The 20226-nt window shown below is 38.2% G+C and overlaps 5 protein-coding genes across 5 annotated transcripts; all 5 read right to left on the bottom strand. All coding sequences in view use genetic code 12, as the record gives it.

The window, feature by feature from the left end:
• Nucleotides 1-44: 44 nt before the first annotated feature.
• On the bottom strand, nt 45-2348 carry CORT_0F04420 (hypothetical protein; the record flags this gene model as incomplete). The annotated part of the gene is made up of 1 exon (XM_003870745.1): nt 45-2348. The coding sequence occupies one exon, from the start codon at nt 2346-2348 to the stop codon at nt 45-47; it is 2304 nt and encodes a 767-aa protein (XP_003870794.1).
• Nucleotides 2349-7687: 5339 nt separating this feature from the next.
• On the bottom strand, nt 7688-10216 carry CORT_0F04410 (Cph2 transcriptional activator; the record flags this gene model as incomplete). Its single annotated transcript, XM_003870744.1, has 1 exon — nt 7688-10216. One exon carries the CDS (start codon nt 10214-10216, stop codon nt 7688-7690), a length of 2529 nt encoding a protein of 842 aa, XP_003870793.1.
• Nucleotides 10217-11412: 1196 nt separating this feature from the next.
• On the bottom strand, nt 11413-13872 carry CORT_0F04390 (Tul1 protein; the record flags this gene model as incomplete). The annotated part of the gene is made up of 1 exon (XM_003870743.1): nt 11413-13872. The coding sequence occupies one exon, from the start codon at nt 13870-13872 to the stop codon at nt 11413-11415; it is 2460 nt and encodes an 819-aa protein (XP_003870792.1).
• Nucleotides 13873-14381: 509 nt separating this feature from the next.
• On the bottom strand, nt 14382-16748 carry CORT_0F04380 (Pga25 GPI-anchored adhesin-like protein; the record flags this gene model as incomplete). The annotated part of the gene is made up of 1 exon (XM_003870742.1): nt 14382-16748. The coding sequence occupies one exon, from the start codon at nt 16746-16748 to the stop codon at nt 14382-14384; it is 2367 nt and encodes a 788-aa protein (XP_003870791.1).
• Nucleotides 16749-18138: 1390 nt separating this feature from the next.
• CORT_0F04370 (hypothetical protein) lies at nt 18139-19503 on the bottom strand (the record flags this gene model as incomplete). The annotated part of the gene is made up of 1 exon (XM_003870741.1): nt 18139-19503. One exon carries the CDS (start codon nt 19501-19503, stop codon nt 18139-18141), a length of 1365 nt encoding a protein of 454 aa, XP_003870790.1.
• Between the last annotated feature and the right edge of the window lie 723 nt (nt 19504-20226).

The following is a 20226-nucleotide window of genomic DNA, read 5'->3' as shown; positions in this document are numbered from 1 at the left end:
CAAAAGTGTTATGGTGGCTGTCTTGAGGTTGTACTTTCATCGCGTCATATTCTGGGATCATCCAAATCAATTCTCCTGCCTGAAGTCAACATCCTTTGTACTTCATCCAATGTCCAAGGTCGTAATCGATTTCTCATCTTATTGTGTAACATCTCTTTGACAATCTCGACTGGAACATTACGCCTCGCAGCTTCTTCTTCAACAAACTTTATGATTTTCAATCTTGTATGGCGAAATTGACGCTCAGATGAACCGTGTACTTTTAGCCATTCGGTAACAGATATATCATGTTGTCTCAATTCCTCTTCCAAGCTTTTAAAATCATCCCACATTTCATATAATGTCGACGCTTGACGAGATAATCGTTTTTCTAAAGTCAATTCTCTTGCTGTCTTGTGGGCTTGAGCATCTTGGGTTAATGTAGAAGATGATGGACTTTGAAATGGTTCATTATGCTGGGACAGTTGATGATGAAGAGGATGAGCTAGTGCGGTATTGTGGCTTAGTGGTGTATGAGACAACGACAGTGGAGGTAAATGGTGATGCTGATGCTGATGTTGTTGTTGAGATTGCAAATGTGATAATGCTGGTTGAAAATGTGGACTACTGGTTGAAATCATTGAAGATCGAGTTGAAATAGATGTTTCCGACGGTCTATGTGTTGAAGTTGTGGGAAAAGAGACTGGTATCTGCTGTTGATAATGCGATGATTGATAACCTGTAGGTACCGGTTTATTATATGCGTAAGGATATGCCTGAGTTTGTTGGGGAACTTGTGGTTGCCGAGGGAGTATTGAATCACCACTACTACCTTGTCGTTGTTGTCCCCTCATTCGAGATAACAACTCCAAAGTATTCTCAATTCCAGCTCTTATATACTCACTTTCTCCACTATTGATGTACCTTGCTGTATCTTGTAAACTTTGTTGTGCCAAATATTCAGAACTTTTATTTTTGGAAGAGCTTAAAATGATTAACCCATTGATTGAATTTTGAATATTACGCAAAAAATCACTTTGTTTATTCATGATTTCCGTTTGCTTAGCAATGAAATCATACAAATAGGTGGATGTGTCGTGTTGTTTTTGTAGGCTCCTTGCAATTCCCTTTTCCATAGTCTTAAGCTTCTTATTTTGAAATTCCACTAGGTGTTGTAGGTCCTCCTTTGAGTCAAAATCAATCGATGACGGCCAAGGATCATCAGAATCACTTTCCGTCTCATCATCTTGGGGATTGAAACATGATTCTCTCATTAAGCGATCATATTCACCGCATTTTTCTACTTCCTTTACAAAAGCTTCAAATTCGGGGGAGTTGAAAACATCACACTTCAGAAGGGGGTTATGAGGGTACCTTCGTTTAATAATGAGCATATCTTGACACAAACTTCTTCGTAACATTCCAAGTAGCTTTCTTAGTTGTTGGTAATTGCTATCATGAGCGTGTTGTCTCTCCAGGTCATTGTCATCAACCATATCATTACTTTTTGGCCTGACTTCTTCCTGATCTTCTCTTGATTTATTTATAAACGGAAATATTTTGTCCATCAAATCCTGTGGTGGGTTGATTGAAGATCGTAATATTGAATAGTCATTCACAGTCTCGAATCCGGCCAACTGTATCATTGCATAAAATGGTAGTTCTTCAACTGATTTAGCTAGAAACTCCTTTGGTATTTCGAATGTGTGGGCCAATAATAAATTTTTCAAATTTGTCTTTTCAAAGTTGAATCCGGCAATTTCCAAAGCCTTCTTAATTGTCTTGAGTTGTTGGGATGGTGACATTGGCGTTAGGTTACTGTTTCCTCTTAGTAGTTTTGCCTTATAGACAGAGGCCACTTCAAATTCGTCGTCTATTGGAAACTCCAACTGGCCATCAAGATCAGGTATATGAAATCGACTAAATAAATAGACACTAATTGCAGTATGGGGACAAAACTCGATGTATTTTGATCTCAAAAATGATCGATATTGGCTCACACTAGCCGGCGATGATGACAGACTGTGACTTGTGCTTCCAAGTTGGTCGGTATCAGTATTAGTGATGTGGGAAATAGATGAGCGGATCTCCGAATTGTTGTCGTTTATTCGAACGACAATACTATCGATGTTCTTAATTTTGATTGCGGACAAGTCTCCTATAGCAATGTTTCTTTTTTGCGAGTCTGACAATAGCGTGGTTCGTGTTAGACTAAAGTCAACTAAGGTGCGAAACACTTTGTGGTGGTTGATTTTTGGGTCAAATTTAACGTTCTTGTGCGACCACAAGGGTTTAACTAGTCTGTAGTAGTCGTCTAAAGTGTAATCATGATTATCAGTGGTTGACGATTCATCTGAATCTGATATCATAGTCACCTTTATTCTTCTTCAAAATGCTTTTTGGCTGGGTGTTGTGTAGTGGTTTATGTTATATTTTCATTTTTCTAGGTTGGCAGATGTACTAGGTTTTAAATGTTTTTCGATACAGTTTAAAAATTAAAATCAAATCTGCAACTTAAAAACAATAGCGAGGAAAAAAAAAATTAAAAAAATAATTAATAAAATGAATACAAAAAAAAGTCTGTTGAACAAAGTTGAAAGATTGTTTTCTCTTCCAAAATCTTAAAGTTAAATTTAGACAACGAAGAAACAAAAACATACGAAAGTATTCCACCTGTGTCTATGGGTGTGTATGTTGTTATGAGCTTTTGTCCATCTTTCCTCCTCTTACTTTATTTTTCAAATCCTTTTGGGCGCTTGAGGTTCTCGCTCCTGAAGTGTCCGATACTTTCCATATTGTGTTTGCTCTTGAGCTTTTCGAACATTCTTCTGACATTTCTCTACTCACCAGTTCATTACTTTTGTGATGCTTTCGAATAAAAAGAAAACATTTGAAAAGCTAAGTGCGGTTTTGTGATGCCCTGGCTTTTCAAAACTTCTTATTTTGTATTTCCACTGGCTATTGTGTTTTATTAGTCTTTCTGTATGAATTTTATTTTTTATTCTATTACAACTTTTGTGTATATATTTATGCATGCATACTGTAAAAGCACAGTCTGTACTAAAAAAATTTTATGCATTGTAGATGATTGTCGGTTCGTGTATTTTGGCGACAAATGACTAAAATGCGTCAGTCTGTGTCTCATTTTTTATTTTGGAGAACAAAGAAATTAGTTTTTTTGATGACGACACGCACAACACACTCACGCTTCTCTTGACACAAATCACCAGTTCTGAGTATATTCCACCCACACCACCACAACAGCAATAACAATGACCCACAAAGGAGAACATGTGTGGAAAAAAAAGGTTTGATGTAGCGAACGAAACTTGCGGTTGTGAGTAAAGTCTCTCACTAGGATATGTCAGGAAGGCGTAGCCTATGATAGAAAAGAGCACTAGGGTATACCTCTCACTTTTCTCTTCGGTGTATTGTCAAAGTTTTGGTTCGTAAAATGCGGAGTTGATTAGGGTTAATCGCGGCTTATTTAGATTTCAGATTGGTGCAAGATCTTATACATCGCAAGCCATATGCTTGTCTAAGTGTCCAAGCAAGGGCCCTGCTTCAGTCTCAGCCCCTATATCCGTGCTCCTTGTACTCCTCCTACTTGCAACATGAACCGAAGCACGCAGTATCAACCCCCTAGACTGAATACAATGTAGCTGTGTACCCCCCATGTGGTTGTCTGAGGCAGATCAAGTCACATAACTTTGAAATATCGTATGGTTGATGTTATCAAAGTGGTCTTATTGAATGATCTTGGGAATGACCTTTGTTAGAAAATCATTGCAATTTGTGTTGCAAAAACGAAATCCCTCCCTTTCTATGGACCAGCGTTGTCGAAAATTCCTTTGTCGACAACAAAAAAATGCAAACGTGACAAACGACAAAGTACACAAACGTGACAACAGGCGGATATAAGAAACATTGCAAGATCTTTATAAAGGCAAATTGAGAGGAGAAGAAACAATAGGAATTGTCCATAAATTATGGTGCTTGCTCATTGAAAGTTGGATTTCCAACAAATTAGTATTTATGCAGCAACTATTTTGTTCTCAAGAAATACGACATAAAGAGCTGGATATTTTAACCTAATCTGGAAAATATATACAAATACGGTCATTCTGTTCTAGTTAGTCCTACTTATGTATGGACTTAGCTTCAAATTCGTGGCTGAAAGCTTTTACCAGCCTGTACACAATGTCTATAAAACTTTAAAGAGAACTATGGAGCCAATGGGGCGGGGTATCTCCGCTAAAGGGCGGCACAAGACGGTATCACGCCAAAAACTTAGTAGAGTCACAAATTGGATGACTCCGTACAAGATTGTACCACATATGATGGCATTGATATGTGATCAATGCGTATGAATTTCATATGGGCGGCACAGTTATCTTACACAAACTTTTGGTGGTGGTGCTAACATATATATACATTTTTGTGTAGCAATCTCACTTTTATACAAAAAATCACGAGTTCACTAAATTGCAGAATAATTACAAAGAGGAGAAGAGATTTAACACAACACGCGCATTTGCTAAAAGACGTCATGATTTGTCTCGAACGAGCTAGCCAGGGCTGTAGAGACAGTGTGCTACATAGCGTGGAGGACCTTATTGGAAGGGTAACTGAAAGTTTTGCTTGAAGAAGCTGAATTGAATATATTCTGGGAAAATAGTATGACTGAAACACCACAATATATCTTTGGCTCAAAAGAGGTCGAAGGTTACTCCTCAATGCAAACCACTCCGGTTCTCTCCACTTAGTTTGCTCGTAACTATGATTACAACTAACGTATTGTTAATTCAAGTAAACTGTGGGTTAATTTTCCACTTATTGCAGTTGCTTTTAGTTCAATGCATTACGAATTCCTGAACAAACTTTAAAATCTGTCAAGAAAAAAGCAAACTAGACGATTAAAGAGTAGGGAGAGAAAGTTATGATCTTTAACAAACCACCACTGTCTGAGATGATACCACAATCCATAATCTGCGTGAGCATATTGTCTTTGCAGAGTGATAAACTTTTGTGGAACACAGTTTTGAGTCTCATGAACAAACCAAGTATCAAAATCAGTGATGTGTGTATTTTACGAGTTTTTCATTCAATGTTTTCAGTCTCTATAGATACTGTTCTTCTACTGCTAATTTGTGCTTCAATATAGAGTTCTTTCACTGAGCTCTAACCAATTCTGGGCAATACTAATTCTTCACATTTGCTGTTTTCCTTCTTTGTTTCACAAAGGCAAGAGTTTAACCGACTTCCGAGCTTCCGTGTTTTCCTCAGTAAACAAATTACACAAACGTAATTAATTCTCGCTACATACGAAATGAACAACAAATATGTAATCCTCTAAACGTCATCGTTTCAGTTAAAGCAAGGTTGCACCTCCTAGCAACGGTTCATACTTCACCATTGGCTTTTGCAGTGATTGAAATGGCGATGTCTGAAATTAAACAAATCGTGAGTTAGATCAGCGTTATTAAATTAGACTTTGAATAACACCGAGATTTCTACCTAACGCCAAACTAAAAATTAAGCATCAACCCACTTAAAGCAGTTTTAAACAGGACTGGATAATACAGTCAAACAGAAATTAGAATATCTTTGGAAATGTAGATTAACTCATTCCACATGATACTTTCTTCTCAACTCGGTTGAACAATAGAGGCAAAGTTGTAGAATATTTTCACACAAAGATATCGAAACCTTTTCATATTGGACCTTTTTGAAATAGGTGAAATTGGCTTGAGTATGTACAATGCGCTATTGTCCTATTCTTTGCATATGGTGTGGTTGCAGATGCCTTTTAGTTTTTTCTTTCATCGTGCATATATGATGTGCATTGTGATTATAGAACACAAAAGATCACTGTTCGTCATAATTTTGTAATTGAAATTCAATTGTACGAGAGTTTAATCCAAGACAATGAATCTATTTCTTCTCCTAACCTTTCTCAGATTTTTTCTCTTGGTTTTAGCTGATTTTGTCTTTTATTACGAAAGAACTAGGCCATTGCATAATAAATATATCAAAAATCAAAACCGATACGCAAGTGCATGAGTTGAAGCAGGACTTTCATTTAATAATTTGACCCGCTTCAATTAACAATTAAAAAGTCCTGTGCCTTGCTTAACTTTAGAATTGGTTGGGCTACGTGGCGTTGTTTTGTTTTTTTATTTTGAATTGAAAGTTTTACTTTACAGTTGCATTACCAGCGTCAACAAGCTAGCTTGCTCACACCACAAAATGAAATCGCAACCTTGAGTTTGTACTAAAATCGAGAATTAGTATCCTACTTCTCTACTTTTCATAGATGTTACAAAATCATACAATTTTGTCAAACTTTTTCTTTAGATTAAATTTCAAATTTTCATAAAGCTCGATTTGTGTGATGATGAGCATTGGAGTATGTGTACACAATACAAGCGAAGAATAATTTTTCAAATCTTGCTGTTCTAAATCGGCGGTAACATGTTGCTCATTCCATTTACACAAAGTATAAAGATCTATTCCAAGTTCTAGTTAAATTTATATGTCGACCTCGACCCTCATAAACACGAGATACACTGTGTATTTATTATAAAGAGGGAGTCTTTTCTAGTTGGAGATAAAGCTTTAAGAGCTTATACTTTGGTTTTGAACTGAATTTCGCGCATGTCGGCGGTTAATTTTGTTGAAGATTTGAAAGAGCAATAGAGATCTCAGGAAAAGCACACCAATTGTTCTTCATAAACAATACACTGAGATACACTCAATTATTCAATAACACAAAGGGGCTATTGTTTTAATGGTGTGGCACGAATAAACCGCCACAACAATAAATAGTGGAATAATGCCGAGGTAAGTTGATAACATTTTGTTCATACTTCAAAGGAAATGTAAGGCTTCGCATACAGGAAATACATTGAAGCTTAGATCGTTGTTTCTTTCGGGAAATTCGGCAAGAAGCGTCTGACACAAAACAGATCTACTTTATGACTATTCACTAGCTCTTTGCTGAAGTATTGTTCTGTCATTTTTACAAATATTCTATCACGTTTAAAGTATGTTCCAAGTAAGGAGTTAAAAACGGAGGCTCAGTGATACTAAAAACATAAGCATACGTCTATCTCAATATATAACACGTTTTGGCCCAGGTACACGAAGAGATTTTTTAGAATGTTGAGAAAGCATTTAGCTTCAATCAAGATACCAATCGCCTACATATATCTCTCGGAAGGCTAGATTCGTTTCAACGCTAGAGTACAAGTGTTCTGTCTCAATTTGTAGCCAAATCCCTGTAAGCCAAAACCAAACAGACAGTTAGTACTGCTTGATTGGTGTAGTTGATTTTGTTTATAACCTTATGCCTCGAACACACAGAATGAAACACCTAAAAGTGTTTGTAGTCTCATCCAGTTGGCTCGGTTATTTGTACACAAAAATAGGTGGAAAAATGCAATTTTTAAGCGGCTGTGCATAAGTACTGTGAACTTTACGAAAGAATGCACAAGATTCAATATCCGTATTCTAAGAGTCTGTCTTTTATCAAGAGTATACAAAAGAGTGACCACATATAGTTGGCTACATAGTACGCAGCACAGTTTCAATAAATAACGCAAAACTTTACTCAAAACTATTAGACACATTAAAATAAACACAAATGTGAAAAATCAACAAAAATCAAAAATCAACTCACGTTCATCAGAAACAACCATCGTTCCAACTACTCTTCATCACCTTCTTCCACATCTATACCATTTATTATCTTTCCTTTATGAAGCAACAAGTCAGCCAATTTGTCATCAAGATCAACAAATTGTAAATCCAATTTATTTCTTTGCAAGTAGCCTTCTTTTAACCATTTGCGAACCAGGATCAATATCTCTGAAGTGCCATCGAAATCATCAACAGCACCAGGTATTATTGTATTGAGCATAGTTATTAATGCAATAAAAGTTAATAAACTGAATTTCTTGCTGGGTATTCTCAAGTGTCTCATGATTTCAGCCTCCTTATCACTATCGTCAAGATTATGGTAATACGTAACTAATGAAGATAATAGTATAACCAATTCTTCTTGTGACACTAAATTTAAGCTTTTGACAACAGACTCAAAATCAAGTTCTGATGATGAATATTCTTCTTCATCTTCTGTATCTTCTTCCAAATCTTTACAATCAGATTTAAATCTATTCACCTGGTATTCCACCCTGCTTTTCATCTTTTGGACCAATGTCAATGTATGATTTGGATCAACAATGGTCATAAATAATTGAAATTGAGGCCAGATTGGTGATTTCTTATCAATAATTGATTCAACAATTTTCAAATCAGTGAAAACTTGAGTAGTGTTTTCAGTCAAGTTTTCTAAATAGGACAAATTCAACGCATGGATAATGTCAATGATTCTCCATTGGATCACCAAATTGTAGTAATCACCAATCGTATGTTGATAGGTTTCAATATACTTTGCATCTTGTCCATCTTCAACGCCAGAGTTTACATATTGACCAGTTGCCACATTACTCAATCGCTTCATTAAAGCCTCACTGGTGAACATGGAAAGACCATCAATCTTACCAATCAATTGACTCAATCTGATCAATGACTTGTTGTTTCCACGATAATCAAGGTTCACGATTAATCCACCTTTCATAGCTAAGAAATGATCAAATACCGGTGACAACTTTTCAAACCTGTTCTTCAACAAGGTTCCAATCAACAACATTAAAAAGGTGTTTTCAAAATTGGATTCAGATGAGGATAACTCAACACAATCCCAAACCAATTGCTTCCAATTGTTGCCCCCTCTCAAATTGGCAATAATTCTCTCGCGGCGTTGTTCAGATAGCTTCTTAGGAACCTTCATGTACAAAGAAACCAAAAGGAAGTCAGTCATAGTATTAGACTCGGAACTCAGCTTCAACTCTTTATCAATTGGCCTGTTCATAAAGCTTCGAACCATTGGATAAAACACGGAAAATAAACTTCCCAAAACCAACAACAACTTGGTCAATGTCCACAATTGAATCGTAATAGGTGATGGATTCAAGAAAGCGCTAGGGAACAAGTATGAAGCAAATGGCAACGCACTCAAACTCCTGAAGTCATTCTCACCAGAACCACCAAACAAGGAGGTGGCCATAACAGTTGCCATTCCTCCCAACAAGTACCTATTTGGCCCGTTTGCGTTGTCTTGTTGCTGTTGTGGTGGAAGTTGTGCTGTCATTTGTGGTGGTGGTGGTGGTGCTTGTTGGTTTTGTATGTAGATTGGCTCATCATAACTCTGCAGACTATTTGGTCTCATATTTGAACACATTTGCTGACTACCATCATTGGGGGAGCTCAGCATGTGACGTTGAGCTAAAGGCATCTGTATCTGTGGACTCAAGTTGGCTTCCTGAAGAACCTTTTGTAAATAGTCATTTTGGTCCTTTAAGGCAGCATTCTTTTGCTCCAAGTGTTTGATATATTCGGTAGCTTTAGTCAAGACACTGGCTTTGTTCAACTTTGAAGCTGGAGTAATACCTTCCAAATCAGCTAATGAGACATCATCGGCACCAGCGGCAATTCTCAAAGCGGGCACTGCATCTCTCAAAATTAAAATCTTTGAGTTGATGTTAGTTCTATACTTTTTCTCAATCATATTGTGAGAGCTCTTGTCTTTGGAGTTCTTTGGCTTTGTCACTTTGGATGTAGAGCCTCTCTTGGTGTGTTTCACAGGTGGTTTCTCAACTACATGATTTTGGATTGACTCTGGTGACGTGTAGTCTGATGTTTCATTAGTGTTGTTGGATAAGGGTGATATATTCTCGCCATTGTAAGTAGCAATTGATGATGAATGTGACCTTATCCTAGTACCATACAATGGTTGATCAAGCAGACCATCTTGAAATGTAGTTTGTGGTTGATCTGGGTAACCTCCCAAGTACTCTGGAAATCCCACCTCTTCTCCGTTGATCGATGATGGTGATAAAATTGAGCTGTTGTAGTTAACATTGTTGAGATTGACATTTGCCATATCTGATGGTTTACCCAACACACCAGAGATAGATTTGAGGAAATCATCAGTCTCATCAAAATTGAACCCTGATTGTGCATTTATAGTGTCAAGGCCATTTCCATAGACGTCACCTAGGATATTGTTACCTCCGTCATCAAGAAGATTCATCTCGTTATTTTGATCAAACACTTTGTTGTTGTTATTATCTGGCCTTCCAGGGCCACCAAAGCTAGCATCTAATTGTGACATCGTTTGAAAGATGATATGTGTAATTCGTTTGATTTAGTCCAGTTTCAAAAACTGAATCACTCTGAAGCTAGGGAAAATATTTGATTAGTTAGCCCTAAATGTGTACTAATGTAAGATATGGTGAATGTTCTCTTTCCTTGCAAAAAAACAGAAAGGTGTCAATGAGTGAAATATTTTTAATTTCAAAAAAAAAATTGTAAAGTCCAATCAAATGTTATATGTATCAGAATAATATAGTTCCTGCTTGTGAATAATTCAATGTATCAGAAAGGATGTGACTTTGTTGTTACATTCAAAAATGTAAGAACTTGATTGGACTTTTCCATACATTTTTAACTTGTCAGGTATTAATATTATATCGTTCTGGCGCTTATTGTGTGTAGAAAATAAAAAATAAAAAAAGATCATCCGATTTCTGTGGTTTTGTGTGACTTGAAATTTTTCTTAAGTATGAGAAGTCAGCCTTGTTATGTAATAGTTATGTAATATCTCTGTTAATCTATACACTGTATAGGGTAAGCTGTGAGGCTCAACACTATAAAGGGGTTTTTAGTTATTTGCGTAAAAAAGTTAGTGATGTCTGTGCGGAAACGTAAAACTCCAATATAGGTAAAAGGTTGGTTCCGAAATTACCCATGCATCATCACTGACCATTCATTTGCACATCCGTGGGAATGCGAGGAGAGTCTTGGTTAGATACTTTCTTGTTTATATCATCTTGTTTATATCATCTTGTTTACACGCGTGTATTCTAAACCATCCTCTTTAGCTCCGAGTTTGTAGAATTATTGAACTTCTGTCATCAATGACTTGTGTAGAGTTGTGATTCACGAATCACTGATTTGTAGATGTTTTCGTTTTATGACAAACGCGGACTGCGTTATTGTGCAATCGGTGCCTTTTCTCTCTCTCTCTCTCTCTCTCTCTCGCATATGAGAAAAATGTGCAACTATTTCGCCGAAATCCTTGTCAATATATTTCACTGGAAAAGTAGACACGTTTCACATGAAAATCAACTACCTCAGGTGTATATTTCTATACGAGATGCATTAACAATACGCATAACAGTAAGTCCTATATGCAGTGCATATAGAGTTTCCCCCTCACTTGCATTTTCGCAAGATAACCGTGGATGTTATACAAATCCTAAAACTGAGCGGACATAACTTTCTTTCTCTTTTCCATTTCCACTACTACTATACCGGCGGTAAACTGGTTCGACAAACTGGGCATTGTAATTTATATTTCATCCAACTCTCTAGACAGTCAGCATGGAATATATGATGGCATGGGGTGATCATGTATTCCTTTTGTGAGGCACCAGAGTGATGGTGAAGATTCTTCTTCTTTCCCTCGCTTAGATTGTCATCCTTCACTAATATAGGTAGTGTGACGTCGGTCATACATATTGGACATGTACATTCACAATCAACAAATTCCTCAGACACTCCATCGTTGAGAGACTCAGAAGCACTAGATGATGAGGTCTTTTGTTTGAAACTTGCCAATAAATCGCTTGACATTCCGCCTTCTTCCAAATCCTTCAAACTCAATATACGGTGATAATCATAAGCTTGTGGTAGCCATTTCTCATTGATCCAAAATCTAGCACCAAGTCTGTTTTGTAACAACAACAATATCAATTGAACCAAAACCCAGCCTGTAACCACAAAGCATAAATGCGGATCATACCTATGCCTTAATGGATTATCCTTGTATAATGCAAAATAGTAAATAGGAACAACTCTGATTACACTACTTCCAATGATGAACTGCCAAGTAAATGAATTTCTCCTGTTCTTTAAAGTATTTCGCAAAAATTGAGGCACCCAGTACGAGTTGATAAAAATTAAAGAGATATACTCAAATATTATCCTGTACTTGCGTCTCCAATCAAATGACGAAAATATGAGAAACATAGCAATAATAGCCAACGTAAACCCTGATGCAAATATAGAATTGCTATAGGAAGTTTCTTGCCACGCCGTATTGGGTTCGGTAGGAGTTGGTTGTTCTTGTGTTTGATCCTGTTGTTGCTGTTGCTGTTGCTGTTGGGTTGGTGCGTTGGCTAACGGTAAAAGAGGACCCTCGGATGGCACCTCGGCGGGTGGGGAATGAGGTGTATTCAGTAATGATTCTTGTCTCGATCCCCTCATTATTTCCCACCATGTAGTTCCACGTTCATTCGCCTGTGTTGTCAACACACTAACCAAAAATCGCATTTCAAACACACCACACAGTATGAATGCAATAGTGGCAACACATGCAAGTAGTAAATACAAATCAGTAGCAATAGTCGACAATAACAATGAAATTATAGCCAATAACGAATCTTCAAATCCAAAAAAGTATAATGTTTTGCTTGAGATCACTGATAATTGTCCCGGTGTTCTTGCTACATTCACTTGGTTGAAGGTGAGGTATAACTGGATCGAAACCAACACCAAAAGTCCTGTTAATACATGTCTCACTTGCTTATACCAAACTTCAACTTTCTCTCCCGTGAATGGGGTCTCTGATTTATTTCTTAAAACAATCCCGCAATTAGGCGAGTATATAAGAAACTCTTTAACACTCAACTTTGGCAAAGCTTCAGGTAATGGTTTCCCACTTGGATTTTTCAACTCGGCGTCAATGTATCGCAACTCATCATGGGTAAAATCAGTCTTGTTAAACTGCATAAATGTTACCATTTCGCATTGATCAAAAGCTTTCAATATTGACCCATTCATATCTTCTAAAGATAACGTCTTTTCGTCTCGCATATTGTTATATTGAGCCATTAGCTTCTTTGATATAACAAAGTTATCTTCATTCATGGTTAGATGACTCAATCCATACGATCCATAGAATTTGGCTGAATTTGAAGTGGCTACCAATGCACCGGTGTTTTGATAATACACTGCGTCCATTTCGATCGTATAATCATTAATTTCCGAATAATCCTTCAAGTTCAAATCAATCTTGGCAACAACCGCATCGCTAACATGATCACTCTTGTTTACCACATGAAACTTAGGTTCATTGAAATTATACTGAAACGCTCTAATATTCACAGATATCAAACCCGGGATGGTTATGTTTCCAACTTTGTGTGATGTATCCTCCTCATTATTTGCCTCCTTGTCTGTGTTTGACTCATCCAATCCCATATCTTCGTTACTTGTCCTCTCTTTGTAATACTTTTTCAAATACTTCGGTATCTTCTGTCTCACTGGTTGTACATGCGATTCAACAGGGACAAACTCACCATGGGCACTACCAGAAATATTCAACATGTAGGCTTTTCCATTGTTCCTTTCCACTTCGTCCTTTCCCCAAAAGTATTTCACCATATCAGTCACCTCATTCGGTAATATGGAATACTTTTGATCTTCAATCCAAGGATCCTCTTTACTAAACTTGTGTATGGGCCAATCGGATACAGATTTATGATTGAGGTAGTCATCATATGATAGTTGATACCCTGTGATATTCCCATAGCCCAGGTAATATTCGGAGCTATTCAACATTCGCAGTGCTTGATGGGCTTGTGATTGGAATGTTGCTAACGTTTCTCTTTCAATATCTGAGCGAGGTTCCTCATTCCCAGACGGTAGCGAAAGGAATATAAACATGACTATAAAGAATAGTAAAGTCCCCCTATCCATTGCCATCTTGATGAAGTATAGTGTTGCCTCTTGTTATGATGGTAAATTTAGGGAACGCCTAATTTGAAGACGACATTTTGTGGAATTTGCCCTTGTATTATGCGCTACCTTGTGGGTGGAAAACCCACAACCACTCTCAATACAAGTGATTGCCACTACACCCTACAATACAAGAAACATCTCTAATATACTTTCTTTTTTGATTTTATCGCTAAGATTGAATAAAAAACGGTGATATAAAATTGCTAAAATAATTAGATAAAATTAATAAACGTGAAGAAAAGATTTTTGATTTTAGGTATCAGCTAAGTCAGAGCCTAACAAATAAATGCTAGCCACTTGAACCGACTATAAAAATAAGCAACGTATTTGGAATTGTAAAAAATAACCTGAACGATATTCTATCAAACATCGCATATGATAAGCAAACAACTCTTGAAACTTCCATTTCAAACTTCTAATATGGGAAGGGAAATTATGAGTAGCTTAACTGCCTGCAATTTACAAGCTCATAATTATAACAACAAGTATCCAGCAACAGCAATAAATGTGAACAAACCAGCATTCATTTCAGTGGCTCCCAATCTGTTAGCAGCATTGGCAACTTGAGAAACTTCAGCTTCCTCAGTAGCAGCAGCACCGGAAGCAGTTACTACTGTGTTTTGAGTAGTGGTAACAGCAACAGTTTCAGCATTCTTCAAGAATCCATAAGTACCGTTCAAAGATGTAGATGACGATGGAGTTTGGAGAGTCGAGTTTTCGGTGGCTGGAGCAGTACTGTTTTGGTATGGAGTTGAGGTGGTGGTCTCTTCACAATCTTCTTCATCGTCGTCGTCATCATCCTCATCCTCATCACAGTCTTCAGTCGGAGTTGAAGTCAGTGAGGAGGTGTAGGTGTAGTCATCATCATCACTGTCGTAACCATCTTCTCCTGGGCAAACAATATCAGTTGGATGCAAACCGCCAAGATCACTTGAGCTGGAACCGGAACCTGAAGAGCCGGAACCTGAAGAGCCTGAGCCTGAAGAGCCTGAGCCTGAAGAGCCTGAGCTGAAAGATCCTGAGCTGAAAGAGCTTGAGCCTGAAGAGCCTGAGCCTGAAGATCCTGAACCTGAAGAGCCTGAGCCTGAAGATCCTGAGCCTGAAGAGCCTGAGCCTGAAGAGCTGCTGCCACTAGTTGCAATAGACTTGACAGTGGTTGTGGTACAATCATCATCACCCTCCTCGATCCATTCCCAGTCATCATCATCGTCTCCTGATGAACCACTTGATCCACTAGAGCCTGATCCACTAGAGCCTGATCCACTAGAGCCTGATCCACTAGAGCCTGATCCACTTGATCCATTATCATAATCATCATCATTCTCATCTTGTGGGTAAACGGTTTGAGTAACGACAACAGTAACAGTAGTGGTTGAGATTCCTCCACCAGGAGCAACAGTAGTGCATGGAACCACAGTGGTGACAGTGTAGTAAACAGTTTCTTCACACTCTTCTGGTTGCTGAGTAACATAAGTTGTAAACGTTTGTCCAGCTCCTGTGTATGTAAGCGTAACTGTGTGAGCTTCAGTTACAGTACCTCCACCAGCGGCAGTAGTAGTAGGATTCTTTGTAGTTCCTTGATCGTGGGTGGTAATAGTATTAGTTTCGACTCCACCACCAGAATTTGTAGTGGTGACAGTAGTAGTCTTAGATTCACCAGCAATACTGGTAGACTTGGTAGTGGTAATTCCATCAGTGGTTGGTTCATTTGTGGTGGTCTCACAATCAGTTTCATCATCATCATCGTCATCACCACCTGATCCGGTGGTAGTTGTGGTAGGCTTAGAAGTAACTGTTGGGTCGCTAGTACCACCATTTCCACCATTTCCACCATTGGTTGTAGTTGGTTCATCAGTGGCAGTTTCACAATCAGTTTCGTCGTCATCATCTTCACCTGTTCCAGTAGTAGTAGTAGCACCACCTGCAAGGGAGGAACTTTGGTCTAAAGCTGAACTCAGTGAGTTGTTACCTGTGGTGGTTGAAACACCAGCGACGGAGGAGCTTGGGTTCAACAAAGAGCTCAACCAGTTACCTGATGTTGTTGTAGTAGTAGGATCATCATTACCTCCGGCAGTGGTAGTTGGATCATTGTTACCTCCTGTGGTGGTTGGGACGATGTTGGTATTCGAGGCTACAGGACTAGATGATTCGTCTTCACACTCTTCATCGTCATCATCTGGTTCAGAGCTTGAGGAGCTTTGAGAGCCACTGTTTGATGGGAGCAAGTCACTAACAAGGCTAGAAATGATATTTCCACCGGTAGATGTTGTTGATGTTAAATTGGATGATGAACCTGGGGTGCTACTCAAAGTTGAAGCGGTAGGATCCAAACTTTGTGACAATGAAGATGATTCACCAGCAATAGTTTGTGAGCTACTTGGGGTTGATGATGAGCCTGGGAACAAATCTGACAAGATAGAATCAAGACCCCCTTGAGATGAAGATGGTGCAGCGGAGGTTGATGAAGTCGGGTCTGAGGAGACTGAGCCTGATGAAACGGGGTTAGATGAGACCGGATCTGATGAAGTTGGGTTGCTGCTTATTGTGTTTGAGGCAGTTGGACTAGTAGCTGATGGTGTTGTAGATTCTTCTTCACAATCTTCCTCGTCGTCCTCTTCAGGTGTTGCAGATGAAGAGCCTCCGCTTGCAGCTGCAGCTGCAGCTGTAGCGGCTGCAGTTGTAGATGCACTTGCTGCTGAATTGACTGCAGCTGTAGCAGTGTTACCCGTGATTCCATTTATTATATCATCAAAAAAGCCTCTCTTTTGTTGATGTACTTCTTCCGCATTGGCAAAAGCCATCAAAGCCAAACAAATTGAAGTTAACGTTGACACTTTCATTTTTCAACCTTTCAAATTTCTGACTTGTAGTTCTAACGTTAACGAAAGTATGAAATGTGAGTCAATTGCTAATGGTTAAACAAGGCGTTGTTGATTGAAAGATTTCAAGATTTCTATAAAAAAATCTCAAAATATGAGAATTCTTGAACAAATTATACTTTTTAACTAGTTATAAATGAAGACATTGAGGGCCCTGGATCTCTTGTTTTACTGCAAAGGCATCATTAACTTGTTTTGGTTGTAAAATATTTTGGGGTACATACTCTTTTCTCAATTTGGTAAATTTTGCAACCTTTACTTTTCGTGCTTATACTGCATATAAGCACAAACTAATTTTTTTGGTAGTGTGTATTGATGTGTGGAGGTTAAAAAATTTCCTATTTGGGAAGTAAGATTAAAAAAGCTGTGAAAATGTATGGAAATAGAATACAATAAGAAACTTTGGAGTACAAGCGAAGGATCTGTTATTGTTTATTGAAAGTTTCCTAACTTGGGATTGAAGAAACCAGTCAGAGACTACAGTCGTCTAATTCACCCTACACGTCGGATGAAGGCTTGTTAAATGCGAGACCTGTAAATTCCATTTCGTAACTAGCAGACACATATGGGAGATGCTGTGATTCTTGGAAACAAAAGCTTTATTGAACGAGCTTAATTATTGTGTGAATGAATTGTTCTTGCTTCTGCGCGAATCAATTCCTACCTCTATGTGCTCCAAGCGCCGTTCTCCCCTTCTTTATATCGTGTCTAACTCCCACCATTTGACTCAGTTATCTACCAAGTCGAGGATCGCTCAGCTAGAAAGATATTCCTTTGTGTGCTGAAAGTAATATAGGGTACATCTTCTTCAATGTATGGTGTGTTAAACATCTTGAAAAAATTTACTAATTTGGTAAAGAAATCTAAGGGGAGAGACTCTTGTGAACGAAAGGTTCTAGATTTTCCTGTCAATAAAAAACTTTTACCCCGACTCGTCTAGTCTTTCATCCAATGGTTACGAGGTTCTAATAATAGATGTAAAAATATGTCAATCTAAACTAAAGAAATGTAACTTTTAGGGGAAGGGGGCTTACGGTAGTGGAATTTTCGGGTATAGGTCGTATTTTTTTTCTAAAAAGTAAGGTCTGGCATGCAAACACTACTTTCATAATGTAATGCACCGCGAGTTCGAAAAGGCTTAATACTGTCTCGGTTCACTGAATTATATCAGTAGCATACTATCGAATGATCACCACCTGTATTGTATTTAACAAAAGGGGAAATAAAAATTATACCAATGTTTACATAATATTTCGTGTACTAAAAAACGGGCATATATATCGGTTAATCTCAAGCCACTGGAACTAAAAACGTCGGGTATAAATTACAAGCTCACCTTCACCACCCTACTTTACATGAGGTTAACATAAGGCAAGTCAGATAAAGTTTCTGCTCTCTTTGCCTTTTGAGCAAATTCAGCTTTTCTTCTAGCAATGACTCTGTTGACGCTCTTTCTAACAAGTTTTTTGATCTCTTTCTGTTCTGACAAGCTTCTCTTTAAGGATCTCTTTGCTGTACATTGACCTTTACTTGCACCGTTTGAACCACCAAAGATAGAACTGAATAAAGTTGTGAAAACATCCGAAAGAAGATCGGAAAAGCTGAATGATGATCCACTACCGCTTGATGAACTAGATGAACCACCAAATAATGAGCTTAACAAGCTGCTAAAGAATGAACCTGATGATCCACCCGATGAAGATGAAGAATTGCTATCGAATAAATCATCAAAGATTTCACCAGCAAAACCTAACAATGAACCAATAATACTTTCTCCGGAAAACAACGTTGAGTTGCCATCAAACAAGTCATCAAAGATCTCCTCTCCAAGCCCTAAAAGATCAGTAATCAAGTCTCCACTTCCTGAGGTAGATCCTGTAGAAGTTGATGAAGTGGAATTAGAATCACCAAAAATAGCGTCAAGGATGTCATCAATGAATGATCCAGTGCTAGATGTAGATGTAGATGTCGTTGATGATGATGATGAGTCTGTTGTATTGGAATCAGAACCGCCAAACAAATCGTCAAAGATGTCACCGAGTAGAGAGCCACCGGTTGAAGTTGAAGTTGGTGATGTGGTGGTGGTGTTTTCTGAGCTTGAACCAAAGAAGTCATCAAACAAGTCACCTAATGAGCCGCTTCCAGTTGATGTTGAATCGCTGCTGGTGGTACTTGTAGTTGTGGTGCCAGTGGTAGCAGAATTGCCTCCAAATAAACCACCTAACAATCCATCAAGGAACCCTTCTGTTGTTGCTGTTGATTGGCCGGTAGATGTTGTAGTGACGGCCTTACTAGCAGCTCCATCAGTGGCTGAACCTGAGCCAGTTCCAAAAAGATCTCCAAGCAAATCATCACCAGTTCCTGTAGAAGTCTTACCAGTTGAAGCACCAGAAGCTAACAAATTTGGTTGAGTAGTAGCAGCTTGAGTTTGGCTTGTTCCACTTGCTTCACCTCCTCCAAGTAATCCATCAACTAATCCCCCAAGTGAGTCTGACGTTGTAGTTGTACCGGCAGTAGCAGTAGCTGTACCTGTAGCTGTTCCTGCAGCTGTATTGGTATTTTGCAAAGTAGCTGATTCGATTCCATCACCTAAAACAGCATCTGATGCGGTTGCAGTTTGGACTGAGTTAAGAATAGCAGATAATTCAGCATCATCGACTGAAGCAGGTGCAGCAGCAGCTAAAGCAGCAGATAGTATAAGGGTATTGATTCTCATGATCTTAAGTTATGTAACTTCAAAGGGGTTTAACAAATGGGTTTGACGAACTCTTGATGAAAAGAATGAATAAAAGTGAGTGATAAACATCTCTTTCCAAATTTTTCCACCAGGACAGTTGACGACAATTGGTGATATATAAATCATCATCAATTTGTTAAAGTTTGGATACTTTGTACCATGTGTTGAAGATCTGTTTGATACTTTTTCGATACTCATTTGGACTGAAAGATCAAAAAAATATCCTAATTAGGAAATTGCAATTGGTTACAAAAACTGTCGATTAAATAAACTTCAAAAAACAATCAAATACCGCGCTACCGGTTCCCCATTTGGTATGTAGCATATAAACATAAACATGGCTTTAAATGGCTTTTAAACAGAGCCCAAAGCATTGAATCCATTGTATTAATCCATTATATAATGCAAGGGGTGAAGTAATTCATGCCGTGTCCGTTGAGCTAACAAGTTTCAGTTTATTACCCAACTAGGTGATTAAGTCCTTAACAATAGGGTGATTGTTGTGAACATCTAGTGGATAGAGGCTGTAGCGCGAGAAGATCGTTGACAATGCTCGGGATTTACATCAAGACTAAATGTTACACCTTTCCGTTCAAATCCTGTTGTCTATAAATGACTCAGATTACAGTCAATACTGGTCCAGTGGGAAATGTCTCAAGAGGAGCTGAAATCCTTGGCTTAGTTGTTTCATAGGCAATAAGA

Source organism: Candida orthopsilosis (assembly GCF_000315875.1).
Source record: "Candida orthopsilosis Co 90-125, chromosome 6 draft sequence".
Taxonomy (NCBI): domain Eukaryota; kingdom Fungi; phylum Ascomycota; class Pichiomycetes; order Serinales; family Debaryomycetaceae; genus Lodderomyces; species Lodderomyces orthopsilosis.
This window is presented reverse-complemented; position numbering and strand designations above follow the sequence as displayed.